Source organism: Oxyura jamaicensis, chromosome 5, assembly GCF_011077185.1.
Source record: "Oxyura jamaicensis isolate SHBP4307 breed ruddy duck chromosome 5, BPBGC_Ojam_1.0, whole genome shotgun sequence".
NCBI lineage: Eukaryota > Metazoa > Chordata > Aves > Anseriformes > Anatidae > Oxyura > Oxyura jamaicensis.
The window spans coordinates 30740361-30760640 of NC_048897.1; the positions used below are offsets into that span (position 1 = coordinate 30740361).

The 20280-nt window shown below is 51.2% G+C and overlaps 1 protein-coding gene across 3 annotated transcripts in view; it reads right to left on the reverse strand.

Annotated features, from left to right (window-relative positions):
• Positions 1-3523: 3523 nt before the first annotated feature.
• Positions 3524-20280, reverse strand: part of CREB3L1 (cAMP responsive element binding protein 3 like 1) — a 44241-nt gene continuing 27484 nt past the window's right edge. Inside the window, exons 3-12 of one of the 3 annotated variants that reach the window (XM_035328217.1) lie at positions 19725-19885; positions 17946-18024; positions 16825-16982; positions 16165-16314; positions 15264-15322; positions 13264-13332; positions 10832-10931; positions 6925-7045; positions 6223-6469; positions 3524-5811 (exon numbers count right to left, since the gene is read on the reverse strand). In XM_035328217.1, coding sequence (XP_035184108.1) covers positions 5775-5811; positions 6223-6469; positions 6925-7045; positions 10832-10931; positions 13264-13332; positions 15264-15322; positions 16165-16314; positions 16825-16982; positions 17946-18024; positions 19725-19885 — 1181 coding nt within the window. In that variant the 3' untranslated portion in view covers positions 3524-5774. Of the gene's footprint in view, positions 5812-6222; positions 6470-6924; positions 7046-10831; positions 10932-13263; positions 13333-15263; positions 15323-16164; positions 16315-16824; positions 16986-17945; positions 18025-19724; positions 19886-20280 lie in introns of all 3 variants that reach the window. The other 2 variants (XM_035328218.1, XM_035328216.1) reach the window with 2 other exon arrangements.

The following is a 20280-nucleotide window of genomic DNA, read 5'->3' on the forward strand; positions in this document are numbered from 1 at the left end:
CCCCTCGCTGTCACCCCTGGCCGCGGTGAGGTCTCTCCAGCTCCCGGGACCTTCTGCCATGCTGGGGCGAGACGCTTCTCCAGGCAGGGAGCCCCGCTCGGCTCGGTCTCCCCAGGGCCTCGGGTGGATGCTGGTGAGGCTTCGCTCCCCAGGGGAGCAAAATCTCAGGGGAAAAGTAGCAGAGCTGCCGTCCAACTTTTCGCAGTGCTTTCTGCTGGCCTCTTGGTAGCAGTTTGAGGGGCTCAGCCTCCGTCTGTCTCCCCTGCCCTGCCTCAGCGAAGCAGAGGAACGGCGGACAGAAACCTGCCGACGTCGGTGCCGCTGCTCCGAGGTGCCAGGGCAGCAGGGGAGCGCGATGCTGGTGGAGAAAGGGGTCTCAGGAGAGAGACCAAGGGCGAAGGAGAGCCCGGGGTGCCCGCTGCGGGGACCAGGGCCAGGCGCGTCCCTCGGCGTCCCCTGCGGCAGCGGGAGAGGCAGGGAGAGGCTGGCAGCGAGGAAGGTGCCTGTGCACCGATCCTGCAGCAGCCCTCAAAAGACAAAGCAGAAAGCGAGCGTGAGCGTGTGCGTGGGGAGGGGGGCTGCGGGGAGCGGCAGGAGCGTGGTGTCACCTTAGAGACACTCGGAAACTGGCACTTAACCCTTTGGGGGCCGGGGAGGCAGAGGAGGGTGAGGACGACAGCCACCCCTCACCGCTCGCAGCCCAGCCTGCCGGGGCTGCTCACCCCAAGTGGGTGTGCGCAGCGGGCACCCCCAAAACCTGCAGGACAGCAGAGCAAAGGACCTGCTGCTCGGGGTCCCTGTCCGATGCAGGCAAGATCCACCTGGGGAAGGGGTTTCTGGCTTCAGGCAGTGGTACTCAGCAGGAGAGCTGCATCGTCTGTCTGTCCTGGGCTGGGGCCGCACTTCGTGACCCCGGTCCCAGCCACTCCAGCTGGCTGAGAGACCCCTGCAAGGCTCCCATATGTGCCTGGCAGCTTGGTTGGGATTTGCTCTTCCCCCTCTTCACGCACCAAGGCTCTCTACCTGCTGGGCACTGGCACATCGGTGCTTCGGGTCTGTGGCAGCCACCCACTTGCCCCAGGGACCCGAGTGCTTTCCAGGGCCGGCTCTGCAGCCCCCAGGCCCCAAACCCACGCAGTCGTGACTCTCAGGGAGCCCCGAGCCCTCCTCACAGCGTGACTCAGCCCCTCCAGCCCCCACAGGGGAGTTGTTCCCCAACACAGCGCCGTGCTGTGGGGCCAGCCTTCCCCTGGGCACCTGGGTGAGCTCCGTGCCCCAGTGCCTGCTGCTCACAGCCTGGGTGTCCCCCTACACGTGTCACATCACCCTCACCTGGGCTGGAATGCAGGATGGGGGTCTTCCTGTGGGGCTTATTACACATGCCCAGGACCCCTGGAGCTGCAGTGCCTCTTGTTGAATGCCTCCGGCCTGCCCACAGGCTATGCCCACACTATGGGAAGCCTCTGTGGGAGGAGAAGCAGGGAGCAGGGGATTTTGCCCTTTCCATCCTTCTGTGTGGGCACGTGGCACCGTGCAGGGACAGCTCGGTGTTTCCACACACACCCCTTCCTCCTTTCAGCCTCTCCCATCACAGGCAGGACAAGCACTCCCTGAGCAGCAATGTCTGCAGCGAGGAAAGCTCTGTGAGGGCACAGTCTCCTCTGCCGGGCACAAGAAGAGAAACCTCCACCAGGCCAGAAAATCCACATGGATTCACGGCCCCAGCTTCATCGCCATGAAGTGCTCGGCACCAGGGGGTGCGAGGAGGTGTGATTGCCCCGCAAGGTAACCGAAAGCTCGGGCTCCTTGCCCAGGAGCAGGAACAAAGCCTGCACGTCCCACGAGAGATCAGCACGAGGACGGGCGGTACGGTCAGGTACAGCCCCGAGCAGTGACACCCAGAGGGAACACGCTGCTCTCAGGGAGCGGGGACGCTCTGCTGGAAGCTCTAATAGCTCACGTCCTGTTGTAACAAATCAATGTTCCCAGGGACCGCTGGTGGCCCAGCGGTGAGCTGCAAAGGCAATGCTTTTTTTTCTTTCTTTTTTTTTTTTTTTTTTTTTTCCAAGTTGGCCTGGTAACAGAGAGCAGTTGGGAATAACTCGTCTCTGCAAAAAGAAGACCGTGTTCTGTCAGGGTTCTTTTGTGCAGGGCTTGTCCGTATTGACAGCGCGCAACCTTGCTGGGAACACGACCCTAGGAGGGAGAAAGCCCAGCCTGGAGTGGCAGAGCTTGGCCGTGGGCACCTGGAGCAGAGCGAGTGCAAGGGAGTGAGGCTGGAGGTGACTTGTTAAGGTGTCCCTCGCTCTGCTCTAATTACTTGCTGTAGCCAAATTGGTAGGTGCGATTGGCTGGCTGTGTTTTGGGAGGCATAGCGAGGATAAAAAGATCCTTATGTGCCTGCTTTGAGAGGCTCAGAGCTATCTGGTAGGCTGCAGAATTGAGAGGATTTGTCTTGATGAAGGGAAATTTGTGACGGAGGGGGTTCTGGTTGCTCTGGCTGCATCAGTGTTTAAAGGGACGATGCCGGATAAATCATCCTTTTAAGAGCCTCCCCCTGGCATTTCAGAACACGAGTGAAGGCTCTCCCTGGAGCCAGGCTCTCCCCGGAAGGCAATGCCCTGAGAGCTCAGGGATGTTTCACAGGGGCGAGCCAGGCAGGAGCCCTTTGGATGAAGCCTGGCAGATGCACTGAGAACCTGGCCACGCAGTGGGAAGGTGGCTCCGCATCACTGATATGGGCAGGAGGCTGCTTTTGGACGAGGTGCTTAAAAATGAGCCTTTGAGCATCTCTGAAGCCCCGCTGCCTCCTGCTTGGGCTCCCTTCCAGCCGCGGAGGTCCTGATTGTGAGATGGAGTCATTTCAATGCCCAAAGCCTAACAAACCCAGTGGGAGCTCTCTAGAAAACGAAGATTCATTTTCTAGACCCCCTGTTGCCTTGTGTTTCACACAAAATCATGACAAAACTAATCAGTTTTCACAGATGTAAATGGACTATCGGAGGTGCAGGCTAACAGGCAGTCAGGTCTCAAGCTGTTCTGATCTAAGTGCAGCTGTTCTGCTTTTAGTTAACTGAAGGATTAAAGGTTTTTTTTCTTTCTTTTTTCTTTCTTTCTTTCTTTTTTTTCTTTTTCCTTTTTTTCAGTTGGGATAGAACCACAGCCACGGGACTACAAGCAATGTCTTTGTTGTACAGACCCTGCACAGACCCTTCATCAGAGGAGCTCACTGCACCCCATGAACTTTCTTCCATGCTCTTCCACGTTAGCAATATTTTGGAGAGGGAGATGAAACTGAGCCATAACAGTTCTGATGTGCCCAGAACTGCAGAAGATCTCACGGTGCTGCTGGCAATAAAACATGCAAGTTTGCTTCTAGCCCAAACGCTGAGCATGACGTCCCAGAGCTGAACCAGTTCTGCATGCAGCCAGCGAGTGGGACAGGGGGAGCACGAGGTGAGAAGCTGTGCCCGTGGGCTGCTGTGACAACCGTGCTTGAATGAAAGGATCCATCAACCCAGGATTGATGCTGCATCTTTTTATTTTATTTTTATTTTGCTTCTCTAAGCGAATGCAGAGCAAGTGATAGGAGGAGAGGAAAAGGTGGCTTGAAAAGCAGAACAAAACAAAACAAAACAAAAAACGGGAGGGAAGAGGCAGCTACTGGAGTATAAGGGGAAAGTGAGCGGCTAACAAGAAGGAAGTCCATAGATGCCAAGCCCGCACTAATTCTTAATAAAATACAATACTGAAAATAGGATCTGAGAGTCTCCAAAATACAATATCTTAAGGGATCAGCAATAATACAAAATAAGGTTCATTATGTACAAACGAGTTCTGCTCTTGGTCTCTGTACAACGGTGTGAGTGGGAGGCACAGGGGCATGCACGTGGACGTGTTGGGGGGGAGGAGGGCATGCTTGGACCCGGCAGTGGTTCTTTGCACTGGGGTGGAGGATGGGGAACGCAGTGAGATGTGGTGACCAGCGGATCCTGTGTGAACCTTGAGAGGAGAAGAGCTCTGCTGAAGCTTTTCTTGTCCCTCCCATTGGCCAAGCATGTGTGGTGGCAGCTAGCTGTGTCCAAATTTGTCCTAAACGGCTTTGGGGGGTGGGGGTAGGGGGGGTAAAAGCAGTTTTCAAAAGAGAGGAGAGAGAGGGATGTGAGGGCCCTTCCCTCACTTCTTCCAGTCCTTGAGTAAGAGCCGTCCCATCCTTCCTCTCCAGGGGAGAGGCTGGTGGGGAGGCTGGGGCAATGCGGAGCGAGTCCAGGGTGCTTGAAGAGAAACAAGCCAAGGGGGTGTCTGCTGTGAGACCTGGCGGAGCACAAAGGGACTCCCGTGTACAAACACAGGGCAATCTGCTGCGTCCCAAATCTCAGGCACTCAAGTCCCACATTGTCCTTCCAGCAAAGAGCAGCTGAGTGAACGGAGTGCGGAGATACTTGAGCCTTTCAGCAGAGAAAGGGAGGAAGAAGGGTCAGAAGTGGATGTCTGGGTGCTAAAGAGAGCAGAACAGCCTTGAGATGAGGTCATTTCAGCACCAAACATGGCAAGTTTGGCCCGAAGGGTGGTATGGCAAGAGGTTGGTACTTTTGGTGCCAGCACTGAGAAGGAGGAGGTCTAAAACAGTCTTTGGTTACCCTGGCCAATTCCAACATGCCACCTCTTTGCTGACAGAAGTACCCGTCACCAGAGATGCCAGCACGTCCTCGGTGGCTTTCACAACACTGCTGGGCACACAGAGGATGTGAGGGGAATGATGGCTCTCTGACAGCCCTCCAGAGCTCTTGTCGATGGTTCCTAGGAAGACCCCATTTGGCATGAAGCAGAAGTGGGGATGGAGAGCTGTGATAAGGAGCAGGTTATGGGACTGAATTTCTGGCACCTGCTCTCAAAGCAAGGGGGCGTGCAGAACGGGAAGTGGGAAAGCCACTGACCTGGTTAGCACTGCACTGCAGGGCCCAAGCTGGGAACAAAAAGGGAAATGCCACCCCTGCCAAGCATGGGTGCTGAGGGTGGGGAGAAGTGGGCTGTGGGAAAAATTGTTCTCTGTTTCAGAGCTCTGGCTGCCCAGAAGCTGCCAGTAAATTTTCATGGTGGTTTATCTCAGTCTGGGATCTCTCTCCCCCACTCCGTTTGTGTGCAGATCTTTGCAGATAGTTGGCGTGGAAGTTATGTAGGCACATCCATCAAGAGAAAACTAGAGCAAGGAAGAACTAGTTTTTCTCTCAACAGAGGCAGAAGTATACTAACAGATGGAGGGGAAGGAATGAGCTCAAACTCTCCAGAGTCATCTCTCTAGCCGCAGCATCACCCACTCCTAAGTCCCTCAGGCAGGGTAGAAAATCCAGCACTCTCTCTCTCTCTCTCCTTCAGGTGCATCTGATGTAGCCAAGGGGTACGTGCCTGGGGACAGCCCCCTTGGAGGCTTTAGGGAGTGAGCTGAATAGTTTGGGAGCCTCCCCCTGACCTCCCTCCACTCCAAGGTGAGCCCACACCCATAGGGTAGTGCTCATTCAAGCAGAAGATAAGGCCAGGAGGAGAGGGCGTCTCAGGACTTTGCCAGACTTTTATTGCTGGTTCTGGCAGTTCTGCAACTCCCCTCAAAGAGATAGATCAGTACCAAAGGGGGCCATGGGGAAGGGGAGGAGCCGAACCCAAGGCCAGTTTAGGAGTGTCTGAATGCAGTGTCCTCTCCTGCCAAGTCCCCTCAGTTGCTCGGTGAGGAGGGAATCCTGCAGTCAGACAGATGAGGCCTTGAGGTCCAGCAGCTGCTACAAGTATTCAGTTGTCTCACTGGAGCTTGTCTCCCTGCGAAAAAAAAAAAAAAAAAAAAAAAAAAAAGACAAGGCATCAGTCAAGGTTCATTGCAGCTTCCTAGGCAAATTCACCTCTCTGCCCAGCTGTTTTGCTCTGACCAGGATGGAGCTCTTCCCTGGGACACAGAATGTCCAGCAAACCTGGGACCACCTGAGTCACCCATCCTCAGCTTTAGGTTAGTGGGTCACTGCTTTATTGAGTCCCAAATTTTTGCTCTAAAACACAGTCTTGGTCTTATGTTCTCTTCCAGCATTGGCCTCCTCCAGCTGTTGCTCCTTAGCTAGCTGTCTGTCCCAGGGAGCCTGGCTACCCTACGCTTGCAGAGAAGAGGATGTGCCTGATGGTCCCTCCCAGATGCCATGCTGTGTTTTGGGGCTGGGAGTGTGGCCCCCACCTGCTTACCTCTCATGGAATTGCTCTTTGAGGTGAGTGAGAGTTGGGTCAGTTTGGTTCTGGTCAGGACTCTCCAGACGGGATTTGCTCAGATATTTGGCTGTCTCATGTGTCCTGGCCAGATGAGGCCTTGGCTCGTCAGACTGCCCTTTTTCAGCCTCCCACCCTTCAGGATGGTCCATGGTTAGGAAGGAGCTATAGCTCTCTTCTAAGGAGCCAGCACCCTCATCATAGAACAGAAGGCTCCGTGACTGAACTGGAAACAAGGAGAGAACTGGTTAATAATGAGGACAAGGTGTTTTGAAAAGGGAGTGGGTCGTGGTGGTGGTTCAGCACACGCTCACCCAGCTATGGCCTTGTCCACATATGACTGTGCAAGGGGCCTGCTCTGCAAGATACCTCGGGGGCAGATGCTCCCTTGGACACACCATCTCTCCAGAAGGCAACCAATCCACCCCAGAGCTTTTCCCTTATTTATCCATAGCCATCACTATTTGTCATGTTTTAGGACAGTGACTAGCAGAGAATGAAAACAGACCCAAGCAAGGCGCTGTTATCAGGGCTCGTACCACTGTCAGGCCAGGAATCCCCTCGTGCAAGAGCATGTGAGGCAGGCACTGAAGGGAGGATGCCACCGCTGAACCAGGTGTGTCGGGAGAAGAGTTGAAAATGGTTTGACGGGATTAAAGGGAGGTATGACGTTAGACTCACTCTTACTACTTGTGTAAATGTCTGGTGCTGGTGTTGCTTTCACTGTCTGTGATGCTGAAGAAAACTCCGGGAGGCAGGGCATCACGGATCCGAGGATCAGAACGAAGCAGAGCGCCAGCACCTAGCGAGGAGATATCAGCATGCAGTCAGTGCTGCTAGCCACCAGGAAGCCCCCCTCCCAGCATGCAGACACAAGGCTGAGAGACAGCATGTGGTCAGGCTTACAGCAGGGTCACTGCAGTCCCCCAGAGAGGGAAAGGGCTTGCTCTGCTAATCTCTGCTGGAGATCTAAGAAAAGGAAGTCAGAAGCTCCCTCGTGTTGCTTTTTCTGAAGGATTTATGGTTCAATGGTGAGAACTTGCCTGTCCGGTTGATGAGAGATGCTCACAGCTAGGGAACAATTTTGGAAGGAAGAAGGCTCAACAGAAGAGATGAAGTCTGCCTTTACCAGAGGGGACCTGACCATTGGCACAGCAGGAGCTGTGGTGGGCTGAAAGAAAACATGCTTGCAGAGAAATCTCTAAGATACCACAGCACATATCAAAGTGAAACTACCCTCCACGCTAGGACAGAAGTGGCAGCAGAACTGCAGCAGCCCATCTGGCAGGATGGAGAGTCCAAGGAAGGGGTTAAATTTATTCTTAGCCTGCACATATTCTGGGATGTGTCTGCCTTCTGGCTGTTGGGTAGACCAGTCAGAGCTACTGGACAAAGATAAAAGGAGAAAAGATGAAAGCTCCCTGGAAATCTCCCCCTGGTAGGTCTGCACCTGTCTGTAAATTCTGCCATAATAGTAAAGCTTCAGAGTGAGATGCTGGTGCTGATCGTAAGGGACTCCGCAAAGTTTAGGGAGCTAAATAGTACAAAGCAAGAGGGGACACATGAGAAATGACGAAGAGCCAAATCTTTATTACCTGAATACCCACATGTTGTGGGTGGTATATTAATTGCTGCCTCCAGCCTAGTGTTCAGCCTGCAAAAGTCTGAAGAGGAAATGCATCTGTTGATGATTTCTACTACCTATGTTCAAATTAGCTAAGTGTCACCTGTGGGGACATCTGTTAGGACAGCCAGCAATTTCTTGACTGCTTTTCAGAATAGGCAACTATTTTGGAATAGCCATGCCTAAGTAACACACAGAAGCTGGTACATCAAGATACTGCTGACTGCTTGTGTATTCCGGGAGATGCAGAAGATCAAATGATAGCACGGGGATACTATACTATGTAAATGGCAAGTTTAGCTTTCGAGACTCTCCATGAGTAGTTTTGAAGTAAGAAAATTACCTGTGGACAGCATGGCTGCTGAGCACATCATATTGTGCCCACGAGGTATTTAGACTCCTTATTGCACAAAAACAAAAACAAACAAACAAACAAACAAACAAAAAAAAAAAAAAAAAAAAAAGGAAAAAATAAACTGTGAATAGATGTTGCTTGGAATTATCACAGCCAAGAACACAGCATTCAGAAATGGAGCTAGCCCTCTGAAGCCTCTTTTTCTTTTTGAAAACAAAACAGGCTTTATAGGCAGGGAAAGAGCTGTATACTTAACATCTTGTTTTAACAAGGCTTTCACCTGGGGCTTTGCAAAACAACGTTGTTTTACTCTGTTTTGTTTCAGTTTAACTCTGATATTGGCTGATTCAGTTCTAGTTCAAGTTCTAAAACATTTCGTTAACAGTAGCTCTTAGTTTGAGTCCAAGTACCATTCACCTCCCTGATTTTGAACACCTCACCATTCTGACCTCTTAAAAAGTGAGGGAAACTAGGCTAGAGGGAAATACTGCAAAACCAGTTAGAAAGATGGATGCAAAATTCATCAAAAAAAGATGTTTTCAGAATGTAGGTATCAGATGGTTCATTCTCAAACTGGGAGGATGTAGCAGATGGAGTAGCAAAGAGATCTGTTGTGGCTCTGGCAAGATACAACATTTTAAAGCTTGACTTGGATGATGGACTGTATCAAATCTACAGATGGGAGAGACCACAAGTAGACCAGCTTTTGGTCAGGATTCAAATTCAGAATGATCCTGACCATCTTGACCAGCTGGAAGAGAGCTCTGAGGATAACAGGCTACAAGGGAAGACCGAAGAAACTGGTGATTTAGCAGAGTAGACTGAAGGGTGTTACCTAAAAACCATAGTTTTCCAAAGGGAGGGGTAAACTGATCTTGCTTATAGTGGGCAGAAAAAGTTGTAATAGGCTTAAGCTATTACAAGGAAGATTCAGATGAGATATCAAGAAAGCTTTATCTGGGAAAGATAACAAAGCCCTGGAAGCATTTGCCTGGGGAGGCTGAGGACTGCTTACCACTGGAGGCCTTCAAGAACTGGCTAGAAAAATATCCAGCAGGAATGACACAGCGCTAGAAGAAAAGGGTCTTCTGCTCCACTCCCATGCTGCAAGGCATGATTATTCTACATATCTGTCATGATAAGGAGTTCTCTATTTGGAGACTAAATGGGAAAATGGGAACTAGGAGGCCTATGAGCGGAACTGGCCAAAGATAGAAAGCAAATTACAAATTCTTGAAATGCTTCAAAGCTCAGAAGCCTGAGTGAGTTGGTGTGTGGGCTGGGATGCCGTGGAATGAAGAGAGCAGCAAGGAGAGATAAGACATTGCTAGGAAGCTAAATTAGGTATTTTATCAGCTTATATAGCACAGGGGACGTCAGGGAGGCACCTCTCCTGGACTTGCTCATTCCAGGTAGTGGTGATGAAGAATTGCCAGAGCCAGGGGTGCTCTGATGAGCTGCTGCATTAAGGAGCAATGAGTCACTGGGCCCAGTGGGGTCACACCCAAAAATGTGGAAAGAACTCGGGAATGAAGCAACAGAGCAGCCAACAGAAAAGACAGCCTGTCTTTAAAATCTGATCTAACGTGGGGGCAGCAAAGAGTAGCAAAAGTCTGAGCAGATTTTGAAAGGAGAAAGTGCTGGGAATTACAAAGCAGGGGCTCTGGAACCGGAGAAACTGATTGAACCAAGAGAAAGAAAGAAATAAAAAACAAACCAACTCAGGACACTGAGTGTGATGAGAAAGTGGGGCAAGCACTTCACCATCTGTCTGTTATTTCATGACTGTTAGCAGTATAGAAGCAGTAACTAGATAAATAGATAACTTTGACATATTTGTCACAAGCACCTACTATGACAATCCTGCAAAGACATCACAGGTTTGGAGGCTGTATTTTTATCATGGATCAGAAAGATTCCTCCCCAGTGAAAAAAAAGATGAAGAATAAGCAGTAGACGCTACTTATGGCCACACAGTGGCATGCCCTAAAGCTCCACAGTGAAGCCAAGATTGCTTAACTATGATCCCCCACTACGAGAAATGAGAGGCAAACAGGGATTACCAAAACCAACAGATGACCTCGAATCATTTTGGTTAGTCAAAGGGCAAATGAGGAGAATTCCAGCTGGATTTAACAATGCCTGATGTACAGGCATAGCAAGAGCAGATGCCGTTTCTTGCTGATAAACACAAGGTAATGTCCACTGGGAGGAATACTCAAACAGTTCGTCCACCCTGCTGAGGGTGAACATTAAGCAATACCAACTCAGCAGAAGAAAAATCTACCCTTTATGATGGAAGCTCATTGAAGACTTTTTTTGCTGAATGTCCAATAGCTAATGAAAAGTAAACAAAGTGCTGTTTTGTCCAAAGAACATGACAGTGAAAACACAGGAATTATTCTCATGCTGTTCCATAAACAACTGACACTACCGATGCATGTACGACACAGGCTTAGTTCTAGTGACTCTTAACACAAAAGTAGAGAGTAGGCATATCAGAGATGGACAGTGGGGAAGAGAGCAGGGACAGGCAACTGACAAAGCTGTCTGGGGAAGCATGGCCAGTAACAAATGATGTAAACGAATGATGTAAACGATGCTCATACCATTAGGCAGGTCCCGGTCTGTGTGGAAGCCATTTTGTAAGGTCTGGAGACTTTCCCAGCTACCAGAGCCTGCAGCTTCTGTAACTGCTGGAGCAGAGTCCTGGAATAGGAAACAAACCAAATCAGAATTTGATAAAGAAGTAACAGACAGTGAGTGATTCAAGACTTCCACTACCCCTTTTGTAATTTACCCTGATTATCCTTTTCTGTAAAAGCAAATCTCTGCCTGTTGCTATATTTTGCCCAACTTCTCCCACCAAACAGGCTAGGGATGCAGAAAACAAACAAAAAAGGGTGAATTTGAGATATGAGGTGTGCAGGAACTTGTGGGAGAAATGCCCTGATGTGCCATTATGCTGAGGTAACTCACTGCAGCACCTTCCCTCAGTCTTCTCACCAGCAGATCTACCACAACCTTCAGTACTACTACCCACAGCTAGGAATGTCACATTCAAGTGCAGCCAGTCATCTCCCAAAGCCTTGTAGAGCTAGGCTACCATGAAAACCACCCTCTGGGATGGAGGCTGAATGTTAAGTCAAGTCAGACCTTGAGCAGGGGCCTGCCTGCTTCCACTTCCCTCAGAGACGCATGCTCTGCAGCTCGACCAATGCCCCAAACCATATGGTGGAGAGAGAAACAAAAAACAATTCTGATCCCCTCCAGCTTCTTCAATCTTGGCAAACTCTGCAGAGGGATGTGGGCAAAGCCAAATGTTGAGTTCAGCGATTAATTCACTCTCTGGCTGCTCTGGTGGGAACACGTGCTGAGGTCTCTCTGCCCCGTTTAACTGAACACAGGCATCGGCACATACAAACACAGAACAGTGGTAGGTGTGGTACAAAGAGATACCAAACGCTTCACTGACTGGTGAAGAAATTTGGGACAAGGGAGACTAACCACAGAGCAGTCAGTTCCCAAGGGCACCAAATTCCTGAAATACAGACTACTGAACGTTCTCCCCCTGGGATCACTGGCTGTTTTACACAAATATGCTTGAGCTTTTATAAAATGCCAGGTCATAGAGCCAGGAGGTTGCAGGAGAATCCCAGCTTTATCTCTTTCCAAATCCTCTTCTGCTCCTTGTACATGTGGAGAGAAGCACAGAGTGTCCCCCTGACTGTGCTAGAAAACCAAACCCAATTAGAAAGAACAGTGTGAATTTCAAAAAATATAAGATAAAATAAAAATCCCCTGGCTTTTAGGTCAATCTCCTGATTTTGCAGGGTGGGGCTCATTCTTTTTCAGCAGCAGGGCTGCCTGTGGTCTCAGAGAGGCCAGGCAGCGGGCTGTGCCCCATCGGCAAGAGTGGCCAGGCAGCAGTGTCTGGCAAACAGGGCACTTTGGCTGGGCCCATGGCAGCCCTCAGCCCGAGCAGCACTGGCTGGCCTGGAAGCTGGGGACACAGCCCTTGTGTCACGGATGGGAGAAAAGGAATTTGGCAGAGCCTTGAGGAGTGCTTCAGATCTTTGCAAGCTGTAGAGGCAGCAAATGGAGCTATAGAAATGAGCTTCCCTCTCACCAGCCCTGCAGCAGCCCCTGCCCTTGCTCACACCTACTGCGCCCAGTAAGAGGAAGCAGGGCTGGGCTCTCCTCCAGCTCCTGCTGTGCATCCCCACCGCAGCAGCACCAATCTTCCTTATCTGCTTCCGAGGAAGCAAATTCCCCTCATGATCTGTTGGCCGGCTCTGCATCTTGGGGCACAAATGCTCACCAGAGCCTTGGGTGAGGAAGCCAGGAGCCTGATCCAGGGCTGTGGGAGCAGCTTGCTCCTTCCAGGCAGGCAGCAGCAGCAGATGGGAAGGAAAACCTCCAGGCTTGCAGGGAGAGCCTCCAGCCTTGCTTTGCCAGGGGATGAGGCATGGCAAGGGCTGGGGGACTGGACTGCACGGTTCCCACTGGCACCACTTGCACAGGAAGTTGCCCTGGATATAGAGGGAGCTGGAATCCATGCCTGTACTAGAGGAAGGGGCTTTCCCTGTACCCACCAACTCTGTTCAGCTGTTTCTCAAGAGAAACCTGTAATAGCTGCCTGATGCCCATAAGAGCAGAAACAGCGGGCTTGAGAGGCTGTTGCACGGGGCCTCCCTTGGAGCCCTGGAGACAGCCAGAGGCCTGGAGGGCTACGGGGAGGGCAGTGTGAGCCAGAAGGGCTGCAGGGAGAAGGAGGAAGAGATGGGAGAAAACTCCCTCCCTGCCTCCCTCCCCTCGCTGCGGCGCGGCCTGGCCGTCCCAACACAAACATTCCAGCTCGCTAACCAAACCCAGCTGCCTTGCTGCTGCCACGGGCCGAAAACCAGCGCCTTGCTGCGCGGCGCCCGCCCCGCCAGGAGATGGGGTGCAGCCTTTCTCTCCTCTCCCTCCTGCCCCAGCGCTCCCCTGGCCTCCCTTCCATTGCACACCTCACAGGGAGGTCAGGTTTAGCCCCTCTTACCTGTTTGCGTTTTCTAAGGTCTCCACTTTTTTCCAGAGTTCATTGTTTTCTGTCGTGTATGTTTCAACCCTGTGGGAATAAAACCCACGGCTGGTTAGTTACATGGGCTGGTCAGATGAAGCAGACGTTATCCTTGTCTCTCTGGCAGTGGGGGGGGGGGGGGGCAGTGGCCTCATCCATCGCCTGCAGATGTGGTCCTGGAGCCAGATGTTCCTGGCTTGCCTGGCTGTTGCCAGTCCCTAGGGAAAGGGGATGCGAGTGCGGGTGGACAGCTAGGTGTGATGGCCCAGGCTTTGCTGAGGGCTGAGAGAGCCAGCAGCACCTCCTGCACCCAGGACACGGGGGTATGCAGGTGTTTCCATCCCCTCCAACCCCCCCGGGGATGGAGGAACGGCAAAGGAACGGGCGGGGGGGTACAAATTCACACCTCTCCCACCCAGAGCAAGGACCTGTCCTGGCTGGGCGCCCTGCACAGGGCAAGCGGGCAGCTCTGAGCAAATGCTGGGCCAGCTCTGACTGCAGGCACTTGAGGGCAGCAGAGAACCTGCAGGCTGCCTCCCACCGCTCCCGAGAGGAAGGTGGTTGTGCCGTGCTCGGGACAAGATATCTCCAGGCCCGGGGACGCAGGGTTGCCAGCACCACCTCCAAGCCAGGCGTTCCGTGTAAAAACTGGGCTTACAGCAAAGGTGTCAAACTGAATGCTGAAGGGCCCAAGTATAGACGTTGCAGAAAGCCAAGCTGACCGACTTGTTGCATTCAAAAAAAAAAAAAAAAAAAAAAAGTCACTGAATGCTCCTTTTGGTTTGCATTTAAACCTGGCATTGTTTGAAAGCCATCTGTCACAGCAACGCGCTAGCGCTACAGAGCACTCACTGAGTGCACACAGGCACTGCAGCCACGTCTGGGGATGAGGCCCCAGCACAGAAAGCCCCGGTCCTGCCACTGAGCAAGGCTGGCCACCTCCCCAGCCCCGGCGTGAACAGTGGCAGTGTGGGACACCAGCTAGAGGTGACTTTCTCCGATGCCTGGACACGCACCGAGGTGCTGCTGGTGGAAGGGCGTGGGAACTCGAAGGTGCCTTGAGTCATCTGTTTTCGTTCAGCATTTCTGTGCACTTAGGCAAGATAAACAAATAGCATCGGGGGAAGAGTTAATTAAGGTTGGTTTGGAGGATTTTTTCCCATTTTGCTGATCTCAGGTGGTGTTAATAACAGGGAACAAGATGGTATTTAAACAGAAATGTGAGTTTACAGCTGGATCCCTGCATTCTTCTTTGCCTGGGAATGTCCACAGAGGCTGTCAGTATGGAGAGGATCACAGGATCAGGCTCTCAGGAGTTATTTTCTACCCTCGGTGACATATGTCATTGTCATGTGATGTCACCTAAGGCGTATGCTTGCCATACCTGCAGGACTTGAGGGTTGCAAGGAGCAAAACAAAGCTCATGCAAGGAAAGGGGAAAGGGAAGGGAAGGGAAGATGGTAATAACAGCACAATGTTTTTCTGGCTGACGGATGCTTGTGTCTCCACCTCATGGGGAGAAGGGGAAAAGCTATAGTCACTGCCCTCCAAGGGCTTACTCCTTATGGGACAGGCAAATTAGGAGCAACTTCTAGTGGAGAACATGACTCTTACCCCAAATCCCACCTTGCTGGCAGCCAAAATGGCCCATGTTCTGTAGGGGACCAGCCAAACTAAGCAGTTGGAAACACTAGGTTTCTAGAGCATTCTTCATCCTGGAAGAGGATTTCTAGGAGGGAGGGGAGTAGGGGCAAGATCCCAAACCAAACTTCTGTGCAGCCAGCCTTGCAAGGAATTGTGCTTTTTGAGCAAGTCAGTAGTTTTCTGAGTTGAAAATAAGCTTTTTTTTTTCTTTCTTTCTTTCTTTTACTACAAATGGATGGGGTCGAGGGGACTGTCAGAGCTGAAAGCACTAGAAAGAGGGGCTTTGAGGGAACAGGGATCCTTTTTAAAGGTAAGACTGAAAAGAAGAAACTTACTTTTTCTCTAGACACTCCACATATTCCTTCTTCTTCCTGCGACTCTCCTGAGCAGAGATCTGTGAGAGGGGCAGCCATCAGAGAGGTGTCAGTATCTAGAGTTATCGGGAGCCTCTAGACATTTCTTTGTGGCCCCCTTATCTTGTCTGCTCCCTGCATATACAGCACCCTCAGGTAAATGGGGAAGGCACCTTCCAGTCTGCCATTCTGACTGGTCTCTGGGAGGGATGGATGCTGCAGGCATGCAGCCTTCTTTGGGCCTGTAGACCACAACCATTTGTTGCAGCACGCCTGATCCCCTTGCTTCTGAGAGCATCTTTTGGGTTGCATTTAACTCCTCTGACTCACACGGGTACGTGCTGTGGCCATCTGGGCAGCTTCTGCCCCAGACCACTTCTGAGTCACTGGGTGACTAATTCAGGGTCTCATTATTTCTCCCACAAGATGCTTTCCAATCACAGTCTGATAGCTTCTGCCTGGCTAATGAGCTCTGTTAACCGCTCATGTCCTACGCTGTGAAGTGGCTCTTGTTTCCCTGTCCCTGCAGAGAGGCCTGACCAGGACAATCAGTCTGTTTTTTGATGTCTTAGCTTGTGGGCCCCATCCCAGGCCATGTACTTGCAGGAGATGGGCCAGAAGCCACAGTCTCCTGCTACAGCTGCATGCACAGCATGCATACAGAGATGAATTAGATGATCTTTAAGGTCCCTTCCCAACCAAACTGTTCTATGACCCATGGTACCATTTATGTGGATCGGGAGGCTTGTGCCAGTGGACCAAAGGTGGGATCCCATCTCTTCTGAGCTGAGGAGGCAAGGATAACTATAGCACTGGTCAGATGAAGCTGCTCTGGAATCAAGGGAACCTCACGGTTATTATTATTATTTTTTTTTTCAGTCACCTTGTTCTTGATTTTCCTCCTGACCCTCTTCAGTGCTTTCTCTTCTGCTTTGGTGAGGGGCAGCTTAGTAGGAATCGGGTAGCCCTCGGCAATCAAGGTGCGCTTCTCCTCTTCAGTCAGGAGCAGAGGGCCAGAGGTCCCTTGTAACTTCTGAAACACACACAGAGCTGCTATCAGCATCAGCAAGGAGTCCAATCCCAGTGGTCCTCCTTAAAGTTTTGTAGGGCAGCTAGGGGTGCAGTACAAATAGGCACAGTGCAGTGCTCCTTCCTGCTGTCACCCTGATCCTGGGGACACAGCTCAGCAGCTGCTTTCCTCTTTACCTGGAAGGACACCTGCTCAGTTATTCCTTTCTCTTCCATTAACTTCCTAAAAAAATCCCCCAGTGCAGAGGCCACTTCCCAAAGTACGGGGTGAAAGACAGCACTTGCTAAAACAAGGTAGCTGCATTTTGCAGGACACACTAGGCCTCTCCTCACTCCTGTGAACACCACCCTGCCCACACACCCCTGTGCCAGGACATCACATTATTTTGGCAGGGTGTTTCAGCTACGAGACCTTAACGAGGACAGGATCCCTCACGAGAGCCTCAGAAAGCCTCCAGCCCCCTCTGAGCACCAAGGAGCCCCGTGTCTCAGTGACATCCTGCTGCCTCCTTACATGTGGTGCTGTGAGGAGAGGTGAGGAGGAGATGGCAGTAGAAGAGCGAGCAGCGGGTCGGGCTGGGCTGGAGGGAGGCAGGGACCGGGGGCTCTGGGATCCGTCGCTGTCACTGCCGTGGCTGCTGGGCGGAGTTGGAGGCATCTGCACCAGGTCATCTACTGAGAATTAAGGATATCAAGTCAATGGCTGTCATGTCAGCTGTTGGGACAGTCACAGTGCCCTGAGAAGCAACAGGAGAAGGCACTGCCATAAAACAGGACTGAAAGGAGAGGGTGATGAGTTTTACAAGGTGGGGTGGGTCCAAGAACAAGGATGGACTGAGTATTGCCCAAGACAGAGGTGAGGCTGACCTCAAATGTGCTAAACTAGGAACTGCAGGAGTCAGAGAACTGGCAGGGGTTTTGCCAAGACACTGAAGGTGTCTTGACACAAAGCAATAGGTGTCAAGACACAAAGCAATAAGATGCCCTGGTGTCAACCAAAATGGAGTACAAAGCCCATGATGTTTTGCTCCATAGCCTGTTCACATGTACAGGAAGCTCTGCAGGAGAAGAGCTCTTCCAAAAGCACCACAGGGCTTGCACACTTGCCAGCACACTTGATCCAAAGGGGCTCTGGTCACTCAGCTGGTTGCCAAGCACTTGAAAACTGTCCCCACTTTGTACTAGAGAGCCCTGGGGGCCTTCATGGAGGTGGGAATATGCCTAAGGAATGTCTCTCTGAGGCAGAGTGGGAGTTCCTATAGTGCTTTCATTTGTACATCAGCGGACTTTCAGATGCTTGGGTTTCTTTCAAATTAAACTGGATCCTGAATATCCTGACTTTCCGATGGTTGTTTTTGGATAATGTTGCAGTCCCTCTGAGGATTTTAAAGGCACTCTTGCATATTTCCAACTCTGAGGTAGCCTGTTTTGCCTGGGACTCCCTGTCTCAACAATTCTGCGTGTGACTGTCAGTCCAGACACAGATCCGAGTTGGAACCGTGCCGTGCCCACTCATCTATTGGTCTGTACCTCAGTACTACCCTGTACACGTGGCTCTGCTCTCAGGTGTTATATAATGATGGTCTATATCTGAGTAATTTAGAGGAATTTATGTCAACCAGCAAATCTTCTTACCTGCAGGTACATTTAGAAACTGGTTCACCTCTTTGGGTTCAGCTTTGATCACAGGTGCTGGAGTCATTTCTATGGGAGTCTGTGGAAGAGAAGCAGAAAGAGTTCTTGGATGCTGTCGCTTCCCCTGCCCAGAGGCTCCCACCAGTTCTGCTCCCTGCCATTGCTTCCTGCTTTGTGTTCTGTCCCATATCACAGTTCTGCCCCAAAGCAGCCTCTCACTGCACACAACAGTAGCCAGGAGTCCAAACATAACCCCCTGAAGTCTGTGTCACTGGGCAGAAAGAGTGCAAACACGTGTTTGCAGAGGAACAGGCAGTGGCAGATGGATGTGCTGCCAGCCCGTGCACTGAGTACCTCCGAGCAGGAGACTACTTTTATCCTTGGCAGTTCTTCCCTTGCTAGACCCAGACAGTGCAATTTAAACCAACCTCTGCATTACCATGGGAAGCCCCTCTTTGATCTGCCTTCATTAGAAATGGGAGTATAGAGGTTGTACAGAAAAAGAAACAGAACAAAACCCCCATCCTGCTCACATGATCTTCACCAGGACCACTGGGCATCTGTTTCCAATTGGAGGGGATTGAGAGTTAAATAAAGAGTACTTTTCTTTCCATCTGGGCTGTGCTGCCCCTCAGCTCCCTGGCTCACCAGCCCCCAGGCCACCACAGGCTGGGGGAGTTTTTACACTGAACAGACACATTGCAAACTCCTCCAGACTGTAAACACAGCTGAGAGAGCGCCATGGTATGGCTGCCGAGCACACACAGCAGAGCTTCGAGGGCACAGCAAGTTCAAGCTGTGTAAATAGTGGAGGAAGTTTGTGCACAGTTTTGGCTGGAAGTACACATTTGTTTTGGAAGGTTGTTTAAATGGGAAGATGCTCAGCATGAGTGAAAAAAGGAAGTGAACCCCAGAGATGCTCTCCTGTTATCTGCTGAGCTGCTACAAGATAGCTGAGGTTCGTGTGAGACTGACTGGTCAGACCTTCCTGTCCAACACGGCTGGACTCAAGGACAGCCAAACTGAGCCCCCAGCTTCCTCCCACACAGCAGTGGCATAAAGTGACTCTCCTTCAGACAAACAGACTTCTTAAGGACTTAGATATGACCAACTGACTTGGCCCCTTGTTTCTTAAATACTAGTTCCCATTTCCTCATAGGAAAATGTGAGGAGGACCTGGAGTGGGGCTTCCATTTCCAGTGAGCAGCTGATAAAAGTGAGAGGCCATATGATAAGACCATGAAAAAGACAGTGGCAGGGCAAGGTTCTGTACTCAGAAGTAGTGGGGTCATTGGCATCACATTAACTGACACTGCTCTCTGAGAAAAAATGTAATCCCAAGTCAATGAAAATAAGCAAAAGAGTGGTTACAGAAATATTGGCAGATTGGAGGGGACAGGCCTCCAGCATGTGCGAGCTTAAAAGCCTTTGGGTATTGTGCCAAGGAAACATGCTTGTATTTAACCCAGATTGTAAAGCCTTCTGTGCCAGAGAAAACCCTCCTTCCATTGCTTTCTCTGGAAGGATAAACTGTCTTGTAGCTTCACTGAAGGAATCGAGAAGACAGTTCTAGCTAGCCTAAGGTTTGGTGCTGCTCTGACTGCTATTTCAAGAGAGGAATGATAAATAACGCAATATCTGGGCTCTGCATCACCCTCCTCTGTCTGCCCAAAAGCTAAATCACCTAGCAGGACCCTGCTGTCACATGGCTGGGTCCACATCAGCAGGGGTGCAGCTGTGTGAGAGCCCGGGTTCCCGATGGATCTTAGATGGGCTCACCTCCTCGGGGACTGGCAGTCTCTGCAGAGGGTTGAGGTTCAGCACTGGTATGGAGCTGGCAGCTAGCTGGGACTCAGGCAGGTCTAGAGCCAGGTTCTGTTCCTGTTTCACCATGATGGAGCAGAGCTTGGGCCCCAGAGACCACACTCCATTCTCCAGCTCTGAAACATGCACAACGTGAGAGTCAAACTCCAGCAAGAACAGGACAAGAAAAAAAAAAGGAAAAAAAAAAAAAAAAAAAAAAAAAAGCCATTCCGACAGCTCCCCCCCTCCCCCAGGGAGGCTGCCTTTCCAAGTTTAGCACTGTCACCACACAAGCATGTGCAAGCCCACAACAGAGGGAACAAAAAGGAACAAGCCCCCAGCCTGCGGGCTGCAGACAGGACAGAGCTACAGGGATTGTGTCTCTGCTCTTCTCTGCTCTCCCTGTGCAGCCCGTGCGCTGGAGGACAGCTGCTGGGTTTCTTCCCTGCTGATGTCTCGATCTATCCTCTGGAGCCTATTTGTATTTAGAGCTCTGTGTAAGAAGGATGCTGGGCTGGGCTCCTCCGGCAGC